At 41.4% G+C, this 15,996-nt stretch overlaps 3 protein-coding genes and 1 long non-coding RNA gene across 5 annotated transcripts; all 4 read left to right on the forward strand.

Moving 5' to 3' along the window:
- Positions 1-460: 460 nt before the first annotated feature.
- Positions 461-4,665, forward strand: LOC6639616 (ubiquitin-protein ligase E3A). The gene is made up of 8 exons (XM_002062449.4): positions 461-863; positions 924-1,235; positions 1,296-2,272; positions 2,348-2,589; positions 2,654-3,259; positions 3,322-3,503; positions 3,573-4,065; positions 4,138-4,665. Exons 1-8 carry the CDS (start codon positions 820-822, stop codon positions 4,474-4,476), a joined length of 3,195 nt encoding a protein of 1,064 aa, XP_002062485.1. The 5' UTR covers positions 461-819; the 3' UTR covers positions 4,477-4,665.
- A 600-nt stretch (positions 4,666-5,265) lies between these two features.
- LOC6639255 lies at positions 5,266-10,529 on the forward strand. The gene is made up of 6 exons (XM_023179021.2): positions 5,266-5,464; positions 5,534-5,954; positions 6,015-6,265; positions 6,326-6,922; positions 6,992-7,820; positions 7,892-10,529. The coding sequence occupies exons 1-6, from the start codon at positions 5,378-5,380 to the stop codon at positions 9,487-9,489; spliced, it is 3,783 nt and encodes a 1,260-aa protein (XP_023034789.1). The 5' UTR covers positions 5,266-5,377; the 3' UTR covers positions 9,490-10,529.
- A 74-nt stretch (positions 10,530-10,603) lies between these two features.
- Positions 10,604-11,604, forward strand: LOC124460680. Of its 2 annotated transcripts, XR_006954701.1 has the most exons (3): positions 10,604-10,677; positions 10,785-10,870; positions 10,928-11,604. It is a non-coding gene; the product is annotated as an uncharacterized LOC124460680 (long non-coding RNA). The 2 variants fall into 2 exon arrangements; XR_006954700.1 differs by having other exon boundaries at positions 10,785-11,604.
- Positions 11,605-13,159: 1,555 nt separating this feature from the next.
- LOC6639254 (basic helix-loop-helix neural transcription factor TAP) lies at positions 13,160-15,033 on the forward strand. The gene has a single exon (XM_002062447.4). The coding sequence runs from the start codon at positions 13,510-13,512 to the stop codon at positions 14,782-14,784; it is 1,275 nt and encodes a 424-aa protein (XP_002062483.1). The 5' UTR covers positions 13,160-13,509; the 3' UTR covers positions 14,785-15,033.
- Positions 15,034-15,996: the final 963 nt, after the last annotated feature.

Below are 15,996 nucleotides of genomic sequence, written 5' to 3' on the forward strand. Positions count from 1 at the left end.
AAACTATTCTTAGGAGATCGACAAAATTCGTAAAATGTTAACACAAAACATTTTTTTTATTAACATTTCCAACGCAAATTAGCTAAAAATTAATTTATTTAAGGCTATTTAAACAAATCTTAACGCTTACCAAATTGATTACAACTTTCGGCATGCAATGTAAAATTATTACACAATAATTCCTATATAAATCTGCCTAAAGTGTTTATCAAAACCTGTTTTAGATCAAACACTAATAATAATATAAAGTTTTTTCAATCAATTTTTTAAATTTTTTACTTGTCTATATCGATACTGAATCTAGTTGCCAGTGCTATAAACGACAAAAGTTATTCTAGAGTGTGACCCTAGTTCACACATACGGATGATTTTTCAATATTTTGCTTTATTTGATAAACAACACATTTGTGTTTTTCAAGTCAACTCAAATGAAATCAAATTCTTGTTATGAATAAAAGTAAAATTCAGTAAAAAATATTTTTAAAAAAGATACGTGTTTAGAAGAAAAAGCGAATGAGCGGTAAGCCAACAATAAAACCGAAGATAAGCTAATAACAACATAGGAACGGTAAGCAAGGAGCAGCAGCTGTGAGCGGTGTAGAGCGAAAAATATATAGAGAAGAGGAGGGGAGAGAAAACATTGAACATCGATTTTTTGCACCCTTTTTTCGCCACGCATTTTTGGCACAACAAAGGAAACTTGACATCGGCGCAGCAAACACAAAAAAAAAAAAATAAGGTGGCAGAGGGAGAGCCAATCACCGAAGCCAGCTACGAGAAGGTTCTTATTTATTTGGTGGTCTCAAAACAGGTACCCAAATGAGTGGCGGAGGGGATGATCAAGAACAGAAGGCGCCGCCAAGGTGAGTTATTCGAAACAATGTCGAGAGCAAACGAAAATTCTATTCTCTATTTTATTTTAGCGCCTCCACATCATCTTCTTCTGCATTTGTTGCGGAAGGCGTTGCAGAGCAAAGAGCCACGCCCGAAATGAAACGCTCGGCGGTGCGCAGCCTGATTCACCGTTACTTTCATCAATTGCAAACCGGCTGCGGTAATGCCCATTGCACCAATGCCAATTGCGCCTCCAGTGGAAAAGTGGCGCAAATGACTCCAAATGAAGTGGCCGCCAGGGCCCTACAGCTGTTCTCCCAAGATGCCCAGCTCTGTGAGATCTCTACTCAGTCCTCCTCAGCTACTAGCACTAGTAGCAGTTCAAGCGAACCCACTAACAGGTTAGAGCTTAAATTCGTCTTGGATGATTCTGGAATGTAAAACATAACCTTATCTTACAGTCCACAGCAACAGGATGTGGATATGTTGTCACCAAATGATAGCAGCAACAGCAGCAGTAGCAGCAGCAGCAAAAGCACCACCAGTAGCCGTAGTTCCACCACCACAATCACCTCCGCCAGTTCCAATAGCATTCAATCACAGCGAGCTCTGCCACAGCTCACAGCAGCTTCCACAACAGCAGGAGCGGTGGGGGCAGCTGTGTCTGCTGCACAGCCTTCGTCTAGCTCAAGCACAGAGACGCCTACATTGGCTCCTGTAGAATCCTTAGATGCTCAGGTACTGGAAACACTTTATAAGAAAGGATTGGATGCTGATAACTATGATCGCGTACACCAGGCGATCAGTGATACCTTCTCTAGTATAGAGAGATTGAGCAAAAGCTTTATAAAACCCATTGAGGAGCAGAAGCAGGTGCCTCCTCCCATACCAGCAGAATCTGCAACATCAGCATCGAAGGAATTGCAAAAACTTTTAGCCAAATCTCCGGTAGCCCTGAACAAAGAGCAATTGCGTACTCTGGAGGGAGAGCACGACAAAGATGAGGATAGTACACAACAGCAGGAGGAGCAGGTGCAGGAACAGGAGCAGCAGCTCGAACAGACCGAAATCAATACAGAGACGACCACAGAGGAACCACAGAGAACCGAAGACAATTTGGATGAGGATGAGCCCATGCTTAAGCAAGACGATGAGACATCAACTGAGGGGGAGGAGGATGCGCAAGCGGGAGCGGGAGCGGGGCAGCAGCAGCCAAAGCCATCGGAGACAGCGATCTCCGGTGACACTCAGGTGGACTTTGAAGGATTGCGCCGAGTTCAGCGTTTGCTTTTCTCTGCCCCATGCCGTTCATTGGCCGAAGAGTTAACGATTAGCGTTATGAAATTGGCCGATTGTATGCGCTATATGCGTCACTATGCTCCAGATTGGGAGCAAGTGCTCCATTGCCTGGTTATCTGCTTCGATATGGCCACCAATAGTGAGTAGCAGGCTGAAGCTATACTCACAGCTGACATGCTGAAGCTTTAATTGCACTCTTCTTTTTTTTTTGCAGCTAAAAACGGTGTCACTGACATGGAATACTTGGATCGTGTGCTTCCAAAGCTGTGTCATGCTGCTGCCGTTCTGCCTGTCGGGTCACAGGCGCGTCTGGCACGCATTTGGGCCACACATTGTGCGGATCAACTGAAGGCTTTGGTGTCAGCGTGTCAGCAACAGATTACACTGCAAGTCCTACTCGATGAGGAGGCAGTGCGCGAGAACGAGCATATCATAAGTGTGACCAAAGTGCTCAAGGTGAGATGAAGAAACCGAACCGATCTCAACTGAAATATATTTCTCACACTCTCTTGCTCCTCAGATTGTTTTCTATGCCAATATATTGGCCAGTGAATTAGAGATACCATCTTGCCGCTTACCGCTCGAACTGGATGAGCTGGAATTGGCTGTGGGTCAGGAGCAAAGTGCCGCTGGTGTCTCTTCGTCGTCATCATTAGCTGCTATGGCTGCCATTGAGGATGACTTCTTTATATACAGCTCACATGTGACTCCACATATGCCGAAATTTGCCGAAGATCAATTGGAGAAGGCATTGCAAGTGTCGTGCATAGATTGCCGGAATCCTTTGGTGCCCCTGGAGGAATTCTACAACGATGCCTTAAGCGATGGAATACAAATGCATCAGGATTATCTATCCTACAAGACTCTGGCAATGGAGAGCGAACTGGGGACTACTCATAGCAATTATTTTTCTTTTATGCTTTATGCCTTTATCTTGACGCCGGCGACCAAAGTGGACGCCCTCTACTATGACAGTCGCATGCGTATGTACAGCGAGCGTTATTCATCACTCTACTCAATATTCCATAATTTAAATCACGATGGCGATCAGGATGTGGCCCCACCGCGGCCTGATCTCAAACTAAATGTGCGTAGGGATCAATTGATCAATGATGCTCTCGTTGGGGTAAGCATAGATAATGGAACGAATCGTACGAATCGAATTGTTAACTATTATTCTCTCTCCAGCTGGAATTGGTCGCCATGAGTAATCCAAAGGATTTAAAAAAACAATTGGTCGTGGAATTTGTCGGTGAGCAGGGCATCGACGAGGGTGGCGTATCCAAAGAATTTTTTCAACTTATTGTCGAGGAGATATTCAATCCGGCTTTTGGCATGTTTGTCCAACAAGAGGAGACTAACAATATGTGGTAAGATATCGCCACACTTAATATTTAGTACTATTTTATCCTTTAATTTGATATATTTGTGTGATGCAGGTTCAATGCCACACCATTTGAGAACGGTGCACAATTTACTTTAATTGGCATTATCATCGGTTTGGCCATCTATAATAATGTGATTCTGGCTGTGAATTTTCCCATGGTCGTCTATCGTAAGCTAATGGGCTATCGCGGCACCTTTTACGATCTGAGCGATTGGAGTCCTATGTTGTACAAGAGTTTAAAGTCCATGCTGGACTATCAGGGTCAGGATATGGAAGAGGTATTCGATCAGACTTTCCGCATCAGCTACAGCAATGTATTTGGTGAAATGGTCGAGCATGACCTTGTCCCAAATGGCAAGGACTTGACCGTGGGACAACATAATAAGAAATTATTTGTCAATCTATATGCAGATTTTCTACTTAATACGAATATTAAGCAACAGTTTAATTCGTTTCGTAAAGGTTTCGAAATGGTAACAGATGAGTCGCCATTAAAATTACTCTTTCGGCCAGAGGAAATCGAAATGCTTGTCTGTGGTAGTCAGGTAATCAGTCACTAAAAATCCACGATTTCTTTTAAATCTCATTGTATTTCCTTTTTTTTTTTTGTTTGCCAGGAATTTGACTTTGTAGAACTAGAGCAATCGACAGAATACGAGGGTGGTTACACAAAGGAGACGCAAATAGTTCAGGATTTCTGGAGCATTGTGCATGGTATGCCAAATGAGTCCAAACGCAAGTTGCTCGAATTCACGACAGGATCGGCGCGTGTTCCTGTCGGTGGATTAAAGTGTTTGCGTCTATTGATCACACGTCATGGACCAGATAGCGATCGATTGCCCACATCGCACACTTGCTTTAATGTTCTACTATTACCAGAATATAGCAGCAAAGAGAAGCTAGAGGAGCGTCTGCTCAAAGCCATTAATTACTCGAAGGGCTTTGGTATGCTGTAAGTCGGTGGCTGCTACCGTTGCTGCTACCGCTGTGTCCTGCGTCCTGCATTGTAACTGATACCACCTCTCTCTAGGAATCTCTAAGAATGAATGAATAACGACTTTCAGTTTGTTTTTAAGTTTCGCCATTTATTTTTGATATAACCTTGTTCAAAGTAAGACAATATACGAGATTTATATGAGAGTATACATAACGTCTGGGCTCAAATATATTATCTAGTATTTAGTTGATACATTGAATTGAACAATGTTTTGATTATACTATGGGGAGTGGATGATTGTTTAAAACTCGACTATCCGCCAAGCTGCTATCGTTATCGATAACTGTGATTTACCAGCGCTAGTCTTGCCACTTAAATGTTATCGATAGTGGCTCCACTCGATTGTTCTCCCATCGATGAATGAAACTATCGATAGTTCCATCAAAAATTGGAATTTCTTAAAAAACAATTTCTCATAGAATTTAATTATACAATCATAAAAATACAATACAAAAGTAATCTGTTATTTATGTGATGTTTGCTTATTATATTAAATAACTGCGAAAATTGAAAGCCCACAAAATCCTTCCTTCAATAGTCCCTCATGTATGCAGTTTTTCTCTTTTCGAGAGAAATGTCCTTTTAGCTCAGCTTGCCGAAGGACCTTTCAAAATTATGGTTTTAGCGACATTTTGGCCATTTTCTTGACAACCTCCTTACAAAAATTCAAACAATATTTAAACAATAAATTATCGATAGAAAAAACATCGATATATCGCCAGAGCTTAAATCCATCGATAGTATCCATCCCATCGATGGACTTGTAGTTCTTATAGGCCTGCAAAACAAACCGCAAAAATCAACAAGAATTTGGAATTGTCTCAAAGAAAACTGGGTTTTCAAAGGAGTTGTGTCTCAGGATGGAGATCATCTTACCTATGAACCTGCTGGACGAGCAAAAGTTTCTCCAATGCTCCTCCCAACTGAACTATGATGTATTCTCAGCGGTAAGTTGACCGTGAATTTTGTCGGCTTATTTCATTAGTTTAATCAAAATCTGTTGTTGCTCCCCATAGAAAATGTTTGTCTTCTTTAATGGCAGCTGCGATGTGGATGTTTATGAGTTGATGGCTGATAATCGACTCCTACAATTGATATACGGCTGGGAAGTATGCCACCTGCAAAATAAGGAGCAGTTAAATGAAGAGGCACTGCGTCATGTGGTCAAAGTTTTGACCCATTACTCGCTGCAGTTGCTCTTCAGCCGGGAATGGACCAGCTGCTCGAATAGTCTTAAACAAATGTTGCTATACTATCTAAATGTAGCCCGCCTGACTTTTGCCGAAATTGCAATGCTAAAAGAGGTCGACTGGCTATATATATTGAATTTTCATGCAAAACCATGGAATTTGCCATATCTGCAACAATTGTTTGCCAACCTAAAGAACAACAAACAAAAGTCAATAGAACATGCGGTGCCTGCAGGCACTCCAGAAGGTAACCCTAATGGCACATCCATTTTAAGCAATTTCTAACAAAGATTTTACTTTCGTTTAGATATTACATTCTATAAACAAGAGGGTCTTCATTTGATACTGTTGCGTCTTGTGCAACTGTTTAATGCTGGAAATTGGGAGGCCGTTAAGCAGTTTTCACTCCGAATGATGGCCGCTTGGCTCAAGGCCAATGCTAATACTAGTTTTGAGTCACTGCAAAGGGATCAAACGGCCATTGTTTTAATTGGACATCTCTATCTATTGACTGTCTTTGTGGCCGATGATAATCGTGGCTATGTCATTGATAATATGGTAAGAAAGTGGGTTATGATAATTTTAAAGAAACCCATTTAATCTATTTACTCTTTAAAGATGTTCAACATTGGCTTCTATGCCCAGAGCATGAAGGATGCTCCCGTGGCTTATGATATAACTTTCACACCAGCTCGTCTCATTGCCCAGATTTGTGTACTATTGCGCTTGAGCAAGAGTGACTTCTTTAAGGAGATTGTCTTTAAACAATTTAACCTAAATATGGTCACCTCATTTGCCGTCATGTTAGAGGCCTATACAAGTTATGTGCTGGGCAATCAATTGCTGGAAATAATGGCTCTAAATGAGAGTGATTTTTTCACTCAGTGGCCGCAGTTTAAAATTCTTATGCATCGTTATGTAGAGGAGCGTGAGAGTAGCGAACGATTTCTACTAAATGAATTACAGAAATTCGATTCACAAAACAAAAGTCATGCCCCGCCACATACGGTCGATTTGAATCTAAACTATCAGCAACAGATCTGCAAGGGGAATCGAGCAAGTAATATTGGTAACTACAAGAACTGTGATGATGATGAGAAGAAGCCGCTGCCAGAACTCGATGAGGAAATAGATAGACAAAGTGATCCTGTATTCCAAAATGTTCCCAATAACGAGGAAGTTTTGAAATTTGTCTATCAGCTACTAGCTCAGCGTGTAAGGCTATCTCTCTCTTTCTCACCCTTTTTCTAGTTTAAACTAACGCTGTCTTTCTCTTTATTGCAGAAATTTCGTGGCTGGCAGTTTGCTAAAATTGTCTTATTGCTAAAGATAATTGGTCAACAGCTGAATGCCATAGAAATCTGGCGCTATCATCCAGGTCTAACCATAGATTTTATGCTGAATTTAGAGCATGGTTTGTCGGATAATTATGCCGCTCTGGCCAAAGAGTTCAATGAGCATGGCTTTATGGAGGCCGAGTTCTGGCTAACTGCCTTCTATCTGCATCCCATATCCACCTATTACAATGAGGTGAAACGTTGCTCACGCATCAAGAAGAAACGTCGAGAGGACGAGGATTCCAGTAGAGCAGCGACCACAGCGGGGACACCATTTAACGTGAAATACGAGCTACTTAGCTCCACAATCGATGTAGATGAAATTGTGACCATAACGAATCATGATGCTCCAGTCGGGGACTATGATCCCATTTATCAGGCGCTTCTGGCACTGCGTTTGCCCCGTAGCGTTATCAAAGATCTCCTGACTGTGGCATTTCAGCCGCGTAATAAACGCTACTCCTGGGCTTTGGACTGGAATATCCTGCACGAGCGTTGCAGTGCGTTGCTAAAGAGCAAGGACTTGAAGAATAAATTTGTGGCTCTCAATATGGCCGAGGCCAATGATAAATTGCAATTTCTTCACATTGACTATGACAAGTATAAAAATCGTCCACAATTGGACTACGGTAGCATCGAGGAGGGCTATGAGAATGCCGCCAACTTGGCAGAGGCCGAGAATGAAGTCAGCGCCGATGAGGAGGAAGTGGAGGAAGCGGAAAAACCGCCACCACCTCCAACCAAACGACGACATACACGTAAATTCTGGGATGAAGGTAAACAATTTGCATAATTTTCTCTCTCTTCATCATTTTTGCAAACTCATTTTCTATCGTTTCGCTTACAGTTGTTTTCGAGGACGAAGAGGAGGAGGAACCGGCCTCGGATGAGGGTGATGAGAACTTTACAATAAGTACTGGCCGACGGACTCGCAAACGTGCTGCTGCCATGGTGGCCAATGCCATGATCTCTGATATGGATAGAAGCTTGCGCAGTGGTCGCAGAACTTCGCCTCCTGCTGATACTCCAACCAATGCGTCTCAAAGCGCCGCCTTATCGACCGTGATTAAGCAAGAGAAAACATCCCGAACGCCTTCACCGACACAAGAAGCGGAGCAAAAATATTTGCCGCCACCAGCAAAACGTTCGTTTGTCGAGTTACTGGAAGCCCGAACCAAATATAGCAATGAGACCACCGGATTTAAGGCATTCGCCGACATCTGGAGCTATGAGACTAACGAACTGAAGAATGTGGAAAATAATGGTGATGATGGTGGGAATCTATTGATGGAAAGCAGTTCATTGCTTAGTAAATTTAAGAGACTTCAAAATTTGAAGAAGTTAACAAAAATAAAACCACCACCACCTCCAAGTCCAGTCCCAGCACCAGTCCCAGCACCAGTCTCTGCAACAGTCCCAGCACCAGCTCCTGTCCAAGTTCCATTACCCACTCCAACAAATCCAGTTCCAGCACTCGACCAAGAAGTCATTGTAAAACAGGAACGTCGTGATTCATCTAGCATCTCGGATGCAGATCAGAGTGCTGGTCAATTAAGTATGCACGATTCCAATGATGATGAGTCTAGAGAGTCCCAAGAGAAGGCTAAGGTGGTGGTCATAAAACAAGAGTTGATCAGTGACTCTAGTGAGTCCCAAGAGAAGGCTGAGGTGGCCATAAAACAAGAGTTGATCGAAGAATCGATTAATCATCCACCTTTGGAAGAGAAAGAGAGATCCCAACAAGCGCAGGCGGATACTTGCGAATTTAATCTTGATCTCCAACTACATCGGCAACTTGTACTGGAATGTCTCAATCGTCAAGTAAGCGTTCGTCTGAATCGTCTCACTGCCAACGATATACAGCCATTGCGTGACTTTCGTGTGTGCGTTAAACGCCTGTCGATGCAGGACATTCAGAGGCGGATCAAACGCAAGCCGAGTCGCAGTCCCACCAATGATAATAATTCGTCTGCAAGTAATTCATCAGAACAATCGCAATATGGAATCATGAAGCGCAAGAGATTTGTCCATGTAACATCCGATTCGCCGGGCAAGTTATTTCGACCTGCTTTTAGGCATATTACCTCGGACTCGTCAAACGATATGGACGAACCAACGCGCGGATATACAACAGCTCGTGGAATGCGTACTATACGCGGACGTGGTCGTGGTGGAGGCGGTGGCGGTGGCCGCGGAGGACGTGGTGTACGAGGAAATGGTGGCCGTGGCGGTGGTGTTCGCGGTGGACGCGCCGCTAATCGTGCCGTCCAGGCTAGTGGAGGACGTGGTGCTGTTGGTCGAGGCTTACCAATACAGGAGCCAGGATCGGGAACTGGCCAGTCGCCAGATGTTATTGAATTATCCTCCGATTCGTCTTTATCACAATTCAACACTCAGGTGGTCGAATTTGATCCACTATATGAGGAGGAAATTGTTCCCTTTTAAGATGCATTGCCCTAGGGCCGCCCCACCCCCTCTCCCTCCGTATGCACACTCTCTACGTGCTCGGAACGAATGGAAGCAGTCAGGGGTTGCTTACAGAGAGAGAGAGAGAGAGAGAGAGGAACAAAATTGAATTTGCTTCGGTTGTTAGAATGCAATTAGCCCGAGGCACACACTCCCATACACGCATTCACACACTCACACATTTAATATTTACTTTGCTTTACAATACTCCTGGAAATCATATAAATTCATCCATTTATGTATATATATCAGGACTCTGCGTGTGTGTGTGTGTACATCTGTTTATACGGAAACAAGATTTCTACGCCTAAAGGCCACTACTGAAGAATTGGGTTGACATTGGTCCAACCACTTTATAATTAACTATATAATTGATATGCATTAGCGCATTCAAGGAACAGCTACTGAAATTGGTCACACGTGTCGGATGAGCAGCACTTGAAATGGCTAAGGCTATCAACAAACACGTGGCGGCTCCTCTCATTTCTGATATCCATAAAAAGTGAGTATGATAACCAAGATTATGATGATGATGATGATGACGGTGGCCGTATATAATCGATTTACTGGACGATTTATTGAAACCATTTAAACGGTTTACCATTGATCTATATACATATTCATAACCAATTGCCACAAATGCAATCCATTCAACATTCACTATACACATATATAGTTAATGAGCTATTTGAAAAGTTCTCTTACTATTTTAAGCAAGTATTAAAATTATTAGCATTAATTTTTAGATTTACAAATAAACAAAACCATCAGATTAAAGCCAAAAATGCCTCAAACAAAGCCAATAAAAAAACAATTTTAAATCAAAGTCGACGTTTGGCTAGATAGTATATAACTTTCTTATCATCACCTTAACTCATTTCTCTTCTCCTGTCACATAATGAACTTAGAAATAAATGGAAAGTATAGTAGTCCGATGGAAATTGAGAATTTTAGGTAAAGTTTAGTTCGTCGGAAATAAATTAACAACTTTAAATAAATCAAACCTTAACGGATCGAAATATAAAGCTTTATTTTGACTTGATTTGCCTCTTGACAAATATTATTATTATTTTTTTTGAAAAATAAAGAAAAACTGAAAAGTGTTTAAAAATATATGGTGGCCCATTTAAAAATTGGAATTTGATCTTGTTATAAAAAAAAAAACGGGTGAATATTTTTTAAAGGTTAAACATTTATTTGAAAGGTATATTAATGTCATTTATTTATGAAAAATAATTTCGGTCAAATCTCCACCACGACTGGCTTGGCAATAGCCCATTCGATTAACCCAATTTTTGAGTACATTTTCGATTGTGTGCGGCTCTATTTCAGCAATAGCTGCATGAATTTCGGTCTTGAGGTCTTGAATTGTTTCTGGATTGCTTGCATAACATTTATCTTTCACCGCTCCCCACAGAAAATAGTCCAATGGCGTCAAATTGCAGCTCAGCGGAGGCCAGGTCACATCACCATTTTTGCTGATTATGCGATTTTCGAGGATTGGACGCAGAATTTCGATTGTGGCATGCGCTGTGTGGCACGTTGCGTCAGTCAGTTAACATTGCGCTCACCATTGACGGTTACGGTGGCTCCTTCATCATTTTCGAAGAAAAATGGGCCGATGATGCCACCAGACCAAAATCCGTACCAAACAGTGACTTGTTGTGGGTGCATTGGCTTTCCTACGACGACATGTGGATTTTCTGTGCCCCAGATACGACAATTTTGCTTGCTAACATAAACACCGAGATGAAAATGTGCTTGAGTTGTAGGCGCATTTTTTTTTACCAAACTTTTTTTTTAAAATTTCGCACTGTTTGAAGACTCACCACTTTGGGAATAAGTTTTTAATATTTCCCAACTTTCTTCAAGCGAATAGCGTCCCATTTCGTAAATATCAAACATATAACTAACTATTTATGGCGTCACGGATGACATTTGACGTTTGACTGTCATACAATCCGTCATTCAAATTCCAAACACTAGATGGACCACCCTATATAACAAATTTGAAAAATGAAGAAAAATTGAAATTCTGTTGTCTTTTGAAAAAAATTGAAATAAATCCATTGCTAAATTAGTCAGTAAACTTAAGGGTCAATTCTTTGTAAATGTGATTTACCTTTAAAAAGGATTGGGGAAACGAGTACAACTTATTGTTCGAGAACACTTGAAAATATTATTTGTATATTTGTACTTTGCCCTGTGGTGATTTTAATGAACCATAAACATGGCTGATTAGATAATGCAATTTCATGGCTAACAAATGCAGCTGAAAGATCCCACACACACACAAGCAAATTGGTGGCCCAATAACTCAATTAGTATCCTTGACACTCTTGAAAGTGTCGCTGGCTCGTGCCACATAATTTGCCCACAATTGGCTGAGATATCATAACAAATTGCACGCTTGCACGTGCTTACCCAGTATGATTCGATGGCAATCCTTGCTCATCTCATCTTTGGCACACTTGGCCACTTGAGCAGCCGCTAAGCTAAGGCTTCAGGTCACGTGACCAGCGAAGCCAAAAGCCTGAGAAGTGGATGTGGATGTGGATGGTTGGATGGTTGTGGTAGTCCTACACATGTTGCGTTTTCGTGGCGCAAAGGCTTTTGCCGGTTGGCCACGTGGCAATAATTCGCTTAGTGACAGGCGTAAGCCCTAAACGATTATTGCGGTTTATGGGCCAAAACAAAACAAAGAGTTGCGGGTAATTGAAACCTCTTCACCACTTGCGACACTCTTTCACTCCCAACCCCCTCAAAAAAAACAATTCTTAGTGGCATATTTTGTAATATTTTCATAACTAAAAGTTGAGAGATTAATCAAATCGACCTAAAATTGGAATTAAAAATTTACTTAAAATGTTTTTTACATAATATATTGAGAATGTATATTTCAAACTAAGCAAGATTTCATAAGGACCAATTAAATAAGTGTATAAAGACTACACGGATGAAGTTTTAGCTCCGATATGAACATTTCGTTCAGTTATATTTAAACAGATCAAAACTAATCGAAATTAAGAGATTCTGTAGGCAATTCTTAGACATTTTCTGGGAATATGGCCTAGAAATAACTAAAATGGATATACGTTTACGTTTATAAAATGAGCCTTTCCCATATATTCTTTCAAATAATTATAACTACTTTTAAGGACTGCCACAACGAATAACAAAAATCTAGCTCAATTCGAGAATTTATATGGCTAAATCATCAATTAGTCCTAAATTATTCTTTGGTGTTATCATTGGAACTAGAGAGATCTTTTAGCAATTTATTGTATAAAACAGAGACCGATGATCGAATCGTTTATATACGATTTTTAGAAAGTGCCAATCAAGAGTCTTGTTAGACACATTTCCGTTCCATATCTCTATATAATAATTTCCTTTGAAACTGACGAAAAAATAAGCTAAAAACGTAGTAAGCATCCATCAAAAATATATTGCTTTGAACTTTGCCACTTTACCCCGGTCATTGCTGGCGTCATTGCTGATCCTCGACGCAGACATCTTTCCGATTGGCTTAGAGCTTAGAGGCCGCTGGTAAAGCGTAAAAAATGCTCGTATTTTAACTGGTAGCGCGTAGCTGGTAGAACGAATCTGTTTACCCTGTGTGTGTGTGTGCTAGTGTGTGTGTGAGTAAAATCAACCCCCTGGCGACAATCACGGCGCGCATATCTTTTGGGATTTGTGTGCCATGGCGCCGTCACGACCGACGACAATGCGTCGAGGGTTGTTACCCATTGCTGCTGCTGCTGCTAAATCAGCGGGCTTACTGCCCTAACACTAATGGCTCTGGGCACATAAAACCGGTGCGCACTCCTTGCTAGCTTTTAGTTGGTGCGGGCACGCGAAACGATACCCAAACGAAACGAAACGAAACAGCCAGCGATTTTGTAGTGAACGAAAAATGCGCGTTGAAGTTAAGCGGCAAGTTGAAAGAATATAGCACACTTTCTAAGACAGAGAGATTTGAGATCAAATTCTTGCGATATGGCCGCCTGCTACAATCCATATGGAGGAGCTGCTGGATCGCAAGCCTTCGAGTTCGATGACGAGGACGATGATGCTTCATTTGATAGCGGCTATGAGAAGAGTTTCGAAACCGAAGCGGCTAATAATGTAAGCTCGAGTTCAAGGCGTCGCTTAGATTTTGATGAAAGCTACAATAGTTCGGCAAATGCCACGCCTCCAGTTCCAGCGACAGCGTCGGGGCCGGGAGGTGGTGTCTATGCTGGTAGTTGGGAAATGGGAGCAATGGGAAACTCACCGCCACCAGGATTTGTGGGTCTACTGGATACTAGCAGCAATCACAGCACACGCAGTGGACGCACTCTTGTCGAGCATCTGAACAGTCGTGCAGGATCGAATGGATCGAATGCATTTGACCCACAACTGACAAGCACTCCAGTAAAGTCTCCCGAAGATCCGGATGTACCGCGTCAGAAGCGTAAATATGCCGTCGGCAAGAACCGAGTCACACGATCGCGTAGTCCCACCCAGGTGGTGCGCATCAAGAAGTTTCGTCGCATGAAGGCCAACGATCGGGAACGCAATCGGATGCATACCCTAAACGATGCCCTGGAGAAGTTGCGGGTGACACTCCCATCGCTGCCCGAGGAGACGAAATTGACCAAAATTGAGATACTGCGCTTTGCCCACAATTATATATTCGCGTTGGAGCAAGTTCTGGAAAGCGGTGGAACCATCAATTTGGATCTAGAGAAGTTGCAGAATTTCACATTAAGTGGCGAAAGGATAACCAAAGAGTTGTTTGATGCGCTCTTTGTGAATCCGCAACCGTTTCCCATGTTTGGTTGCGGACGCATGTTTCCCTATCCATCAGCTGTTGCAACATCGCCGCATCATGGACATGGAGCACAACAGCCGCCGATGATGCCGCCATACCACCAGCACAATTTGGACTATCAACCACAGATGATGCAGACCCAACAGCATCCACCTGGTTTCGACTTTGCCAGCAGCATGCGATTCTATCAGCAACACCAGCAGGATCACATGCCACCCGCTGCTCAGACTTCGACAATGACTCCAACTCCTACTCCGACTCAAACCCATTTCTCGCAAGAGAAATATGATCTGTTCCGTGGCAGTTTTGAGGCAGCTGCCAATCCCATGGAAACGGGCCTACACCAGCAGAGCAGTTTCTATACACAGACGCCACCATGGAAGGATTATCCCGAGGAGCAGCCACCACAACATCAGCCATCATCAGCCACATACAAAGCATTTCCCCATCAGGTATAGCATAGTTTTGAGGGCACTCAAATTCGTTTTTGTTTTTTAGCTATTCTATGTGATACGAGCATATAATTGAGAGAATTTCAAACGAAAAGGAAATTGATTTATGGGATACATATATAGGGGAAATCCCCCTATCTAGTGCTTTATTTTGTTTGTTTTTTTTTTTTTTTTCTGCTGGAAAGAAAGCAACTCCAAAATGTATTCCCTAAATCATTTTCCTTCTACTCGAACAATCAGGCTAAAAAACAAACAAATTTACGTCTAAATTAAGTTTTTCCATTTTAAAGCTAAATTTATAAGTAAATTTGCAAAATGAAAACAGATCTGCAAATTGTTAACCATATGTGGTTAACATTTTCCAGATCTTAAACCTTTTAGGAACAACCAGGATAGTAAGGACCTTCAATTGAAGAGTTTGTAGTTTCGCCTATTTGTTTCTAAAAGGATTAATAATGCACAGAGAAAACACAGTTTATCCTTCAGATATTGATCTAGTTTTCTCTTTGTGTTATAAGGAATAATTAAGAGCTCATCGCAAAGACCTAGTTCGACCTGGAATTGAAGCCAACTAGGTAAAGAATTCCTTTTCGAAGTAAGTCTTTGTAGATGAATCATATTGAAATGATTGTTCATAGATTCTTAAGTCAGAGATTCTAACCTATGTACCTTTTTTTGTAAGTTTAGGCAGTAGCTAAAATTTGAAGAGATCTACATAGATATATATATATTTATTCATATTGTACTATATATACACAAAAAAAGTTATTGCCATTGCAAGTGCAAGAAAAGCCAGCTAGTCAGAGAATCAGGGTCTACTATATATAAAATAAACTTTAAAGTGATAAGATGAATTTCGATGTAACACAATTATTTTGCTAATAAAGTTGATGGAAAAACCAAAAAAAAAAAAAAAAATCAAACTATTTTTCACTTGGTTCGATATCGGTTGTGTGTATATGTATATAAAGAAAACTAAGAAGTCAAGGCAAAAGTAAGTAGTAGCCAAAGCAAACAACCCTAAGCTGGGCATACATGTGTGTGTGTGTGTGTGTGTGTGTGTGGATTTCAGATTTCAAACAAAAGACTTAAATTCAAATAAATATTGTATATTGCAGTTCACATAAAAATGAATGACTGTATGTATATATGTGTGTGTATGTGTGTGTGTGTGTGTGTATTGCAGCTTGTTTTTATTGTAGGGGGCATTTTTGCGCC

Source organism: Drosophila willistoni (assembly GCF_018902025.1).
Source record: "Drosophila willistoni isolate 14030-0811.24 chromosome XR unlocalized genomic scaffold, UCI_dwil_1.1 Seg144, whole genome shotgun sequence".
NCBI lineage: Eukaryota > Metazoa > Arthropoda > Insecta > Diptera > Drosophilidae > Drosophila > Drosophila willistoni.

Bases quoted from the DNA above. Each gene is read 5' to 3' on its own strand.
- LOC6639254 (XM_002062447.4), top strand. From the start codon at position 13,510: ATGGCCGCCTGCTACAATCCATATGGAGGAGCTGCTGGATCGCAAGCC.
- LOC6639616 (XM_002062449.4), top strand. From the start codon at position 820: ATGAGTGGCGGAGGGGATGATCAAGAACAGAAGGCGCCGCCAAG. The intron at 2,273-2,347 runs GTGAGTAGCAGG...TTTTTTTTGCAG, and splicing joins CTTCGATATGGCCACCAATA to CTAAAAACGGTGTCACTGAC. The intron at 3,260-3,321 runs GTAAGCATAGAT...TTCTCTCTCCAG, and splicing joins TCAATGATGCTCTCGTTGGG to CTGGAATTGGTCGCCATGAG.
- LOC6639255 (XM_023179021.2), top strand. From the start codon at position 5,378: ATGGAGATCATCTTACCTATGAACCTGCTGGACGAGCAAAAGTTTCTC. The intron at 5,465-5,533 runs GTAAGTTGACCG...TGCTCCCCATAG, and splicing joins ACTATGATGTATTCTCAGCG to AAAATGTTTGTCTTCTTTAA. The intron at 7,821-7,891 runs GTAAACAATTTG...TTTCGCTTACAG, and splicing joins ACGTAAATTCTGGGATGAAG to TTGTTTTCGAGGACGAAGAG.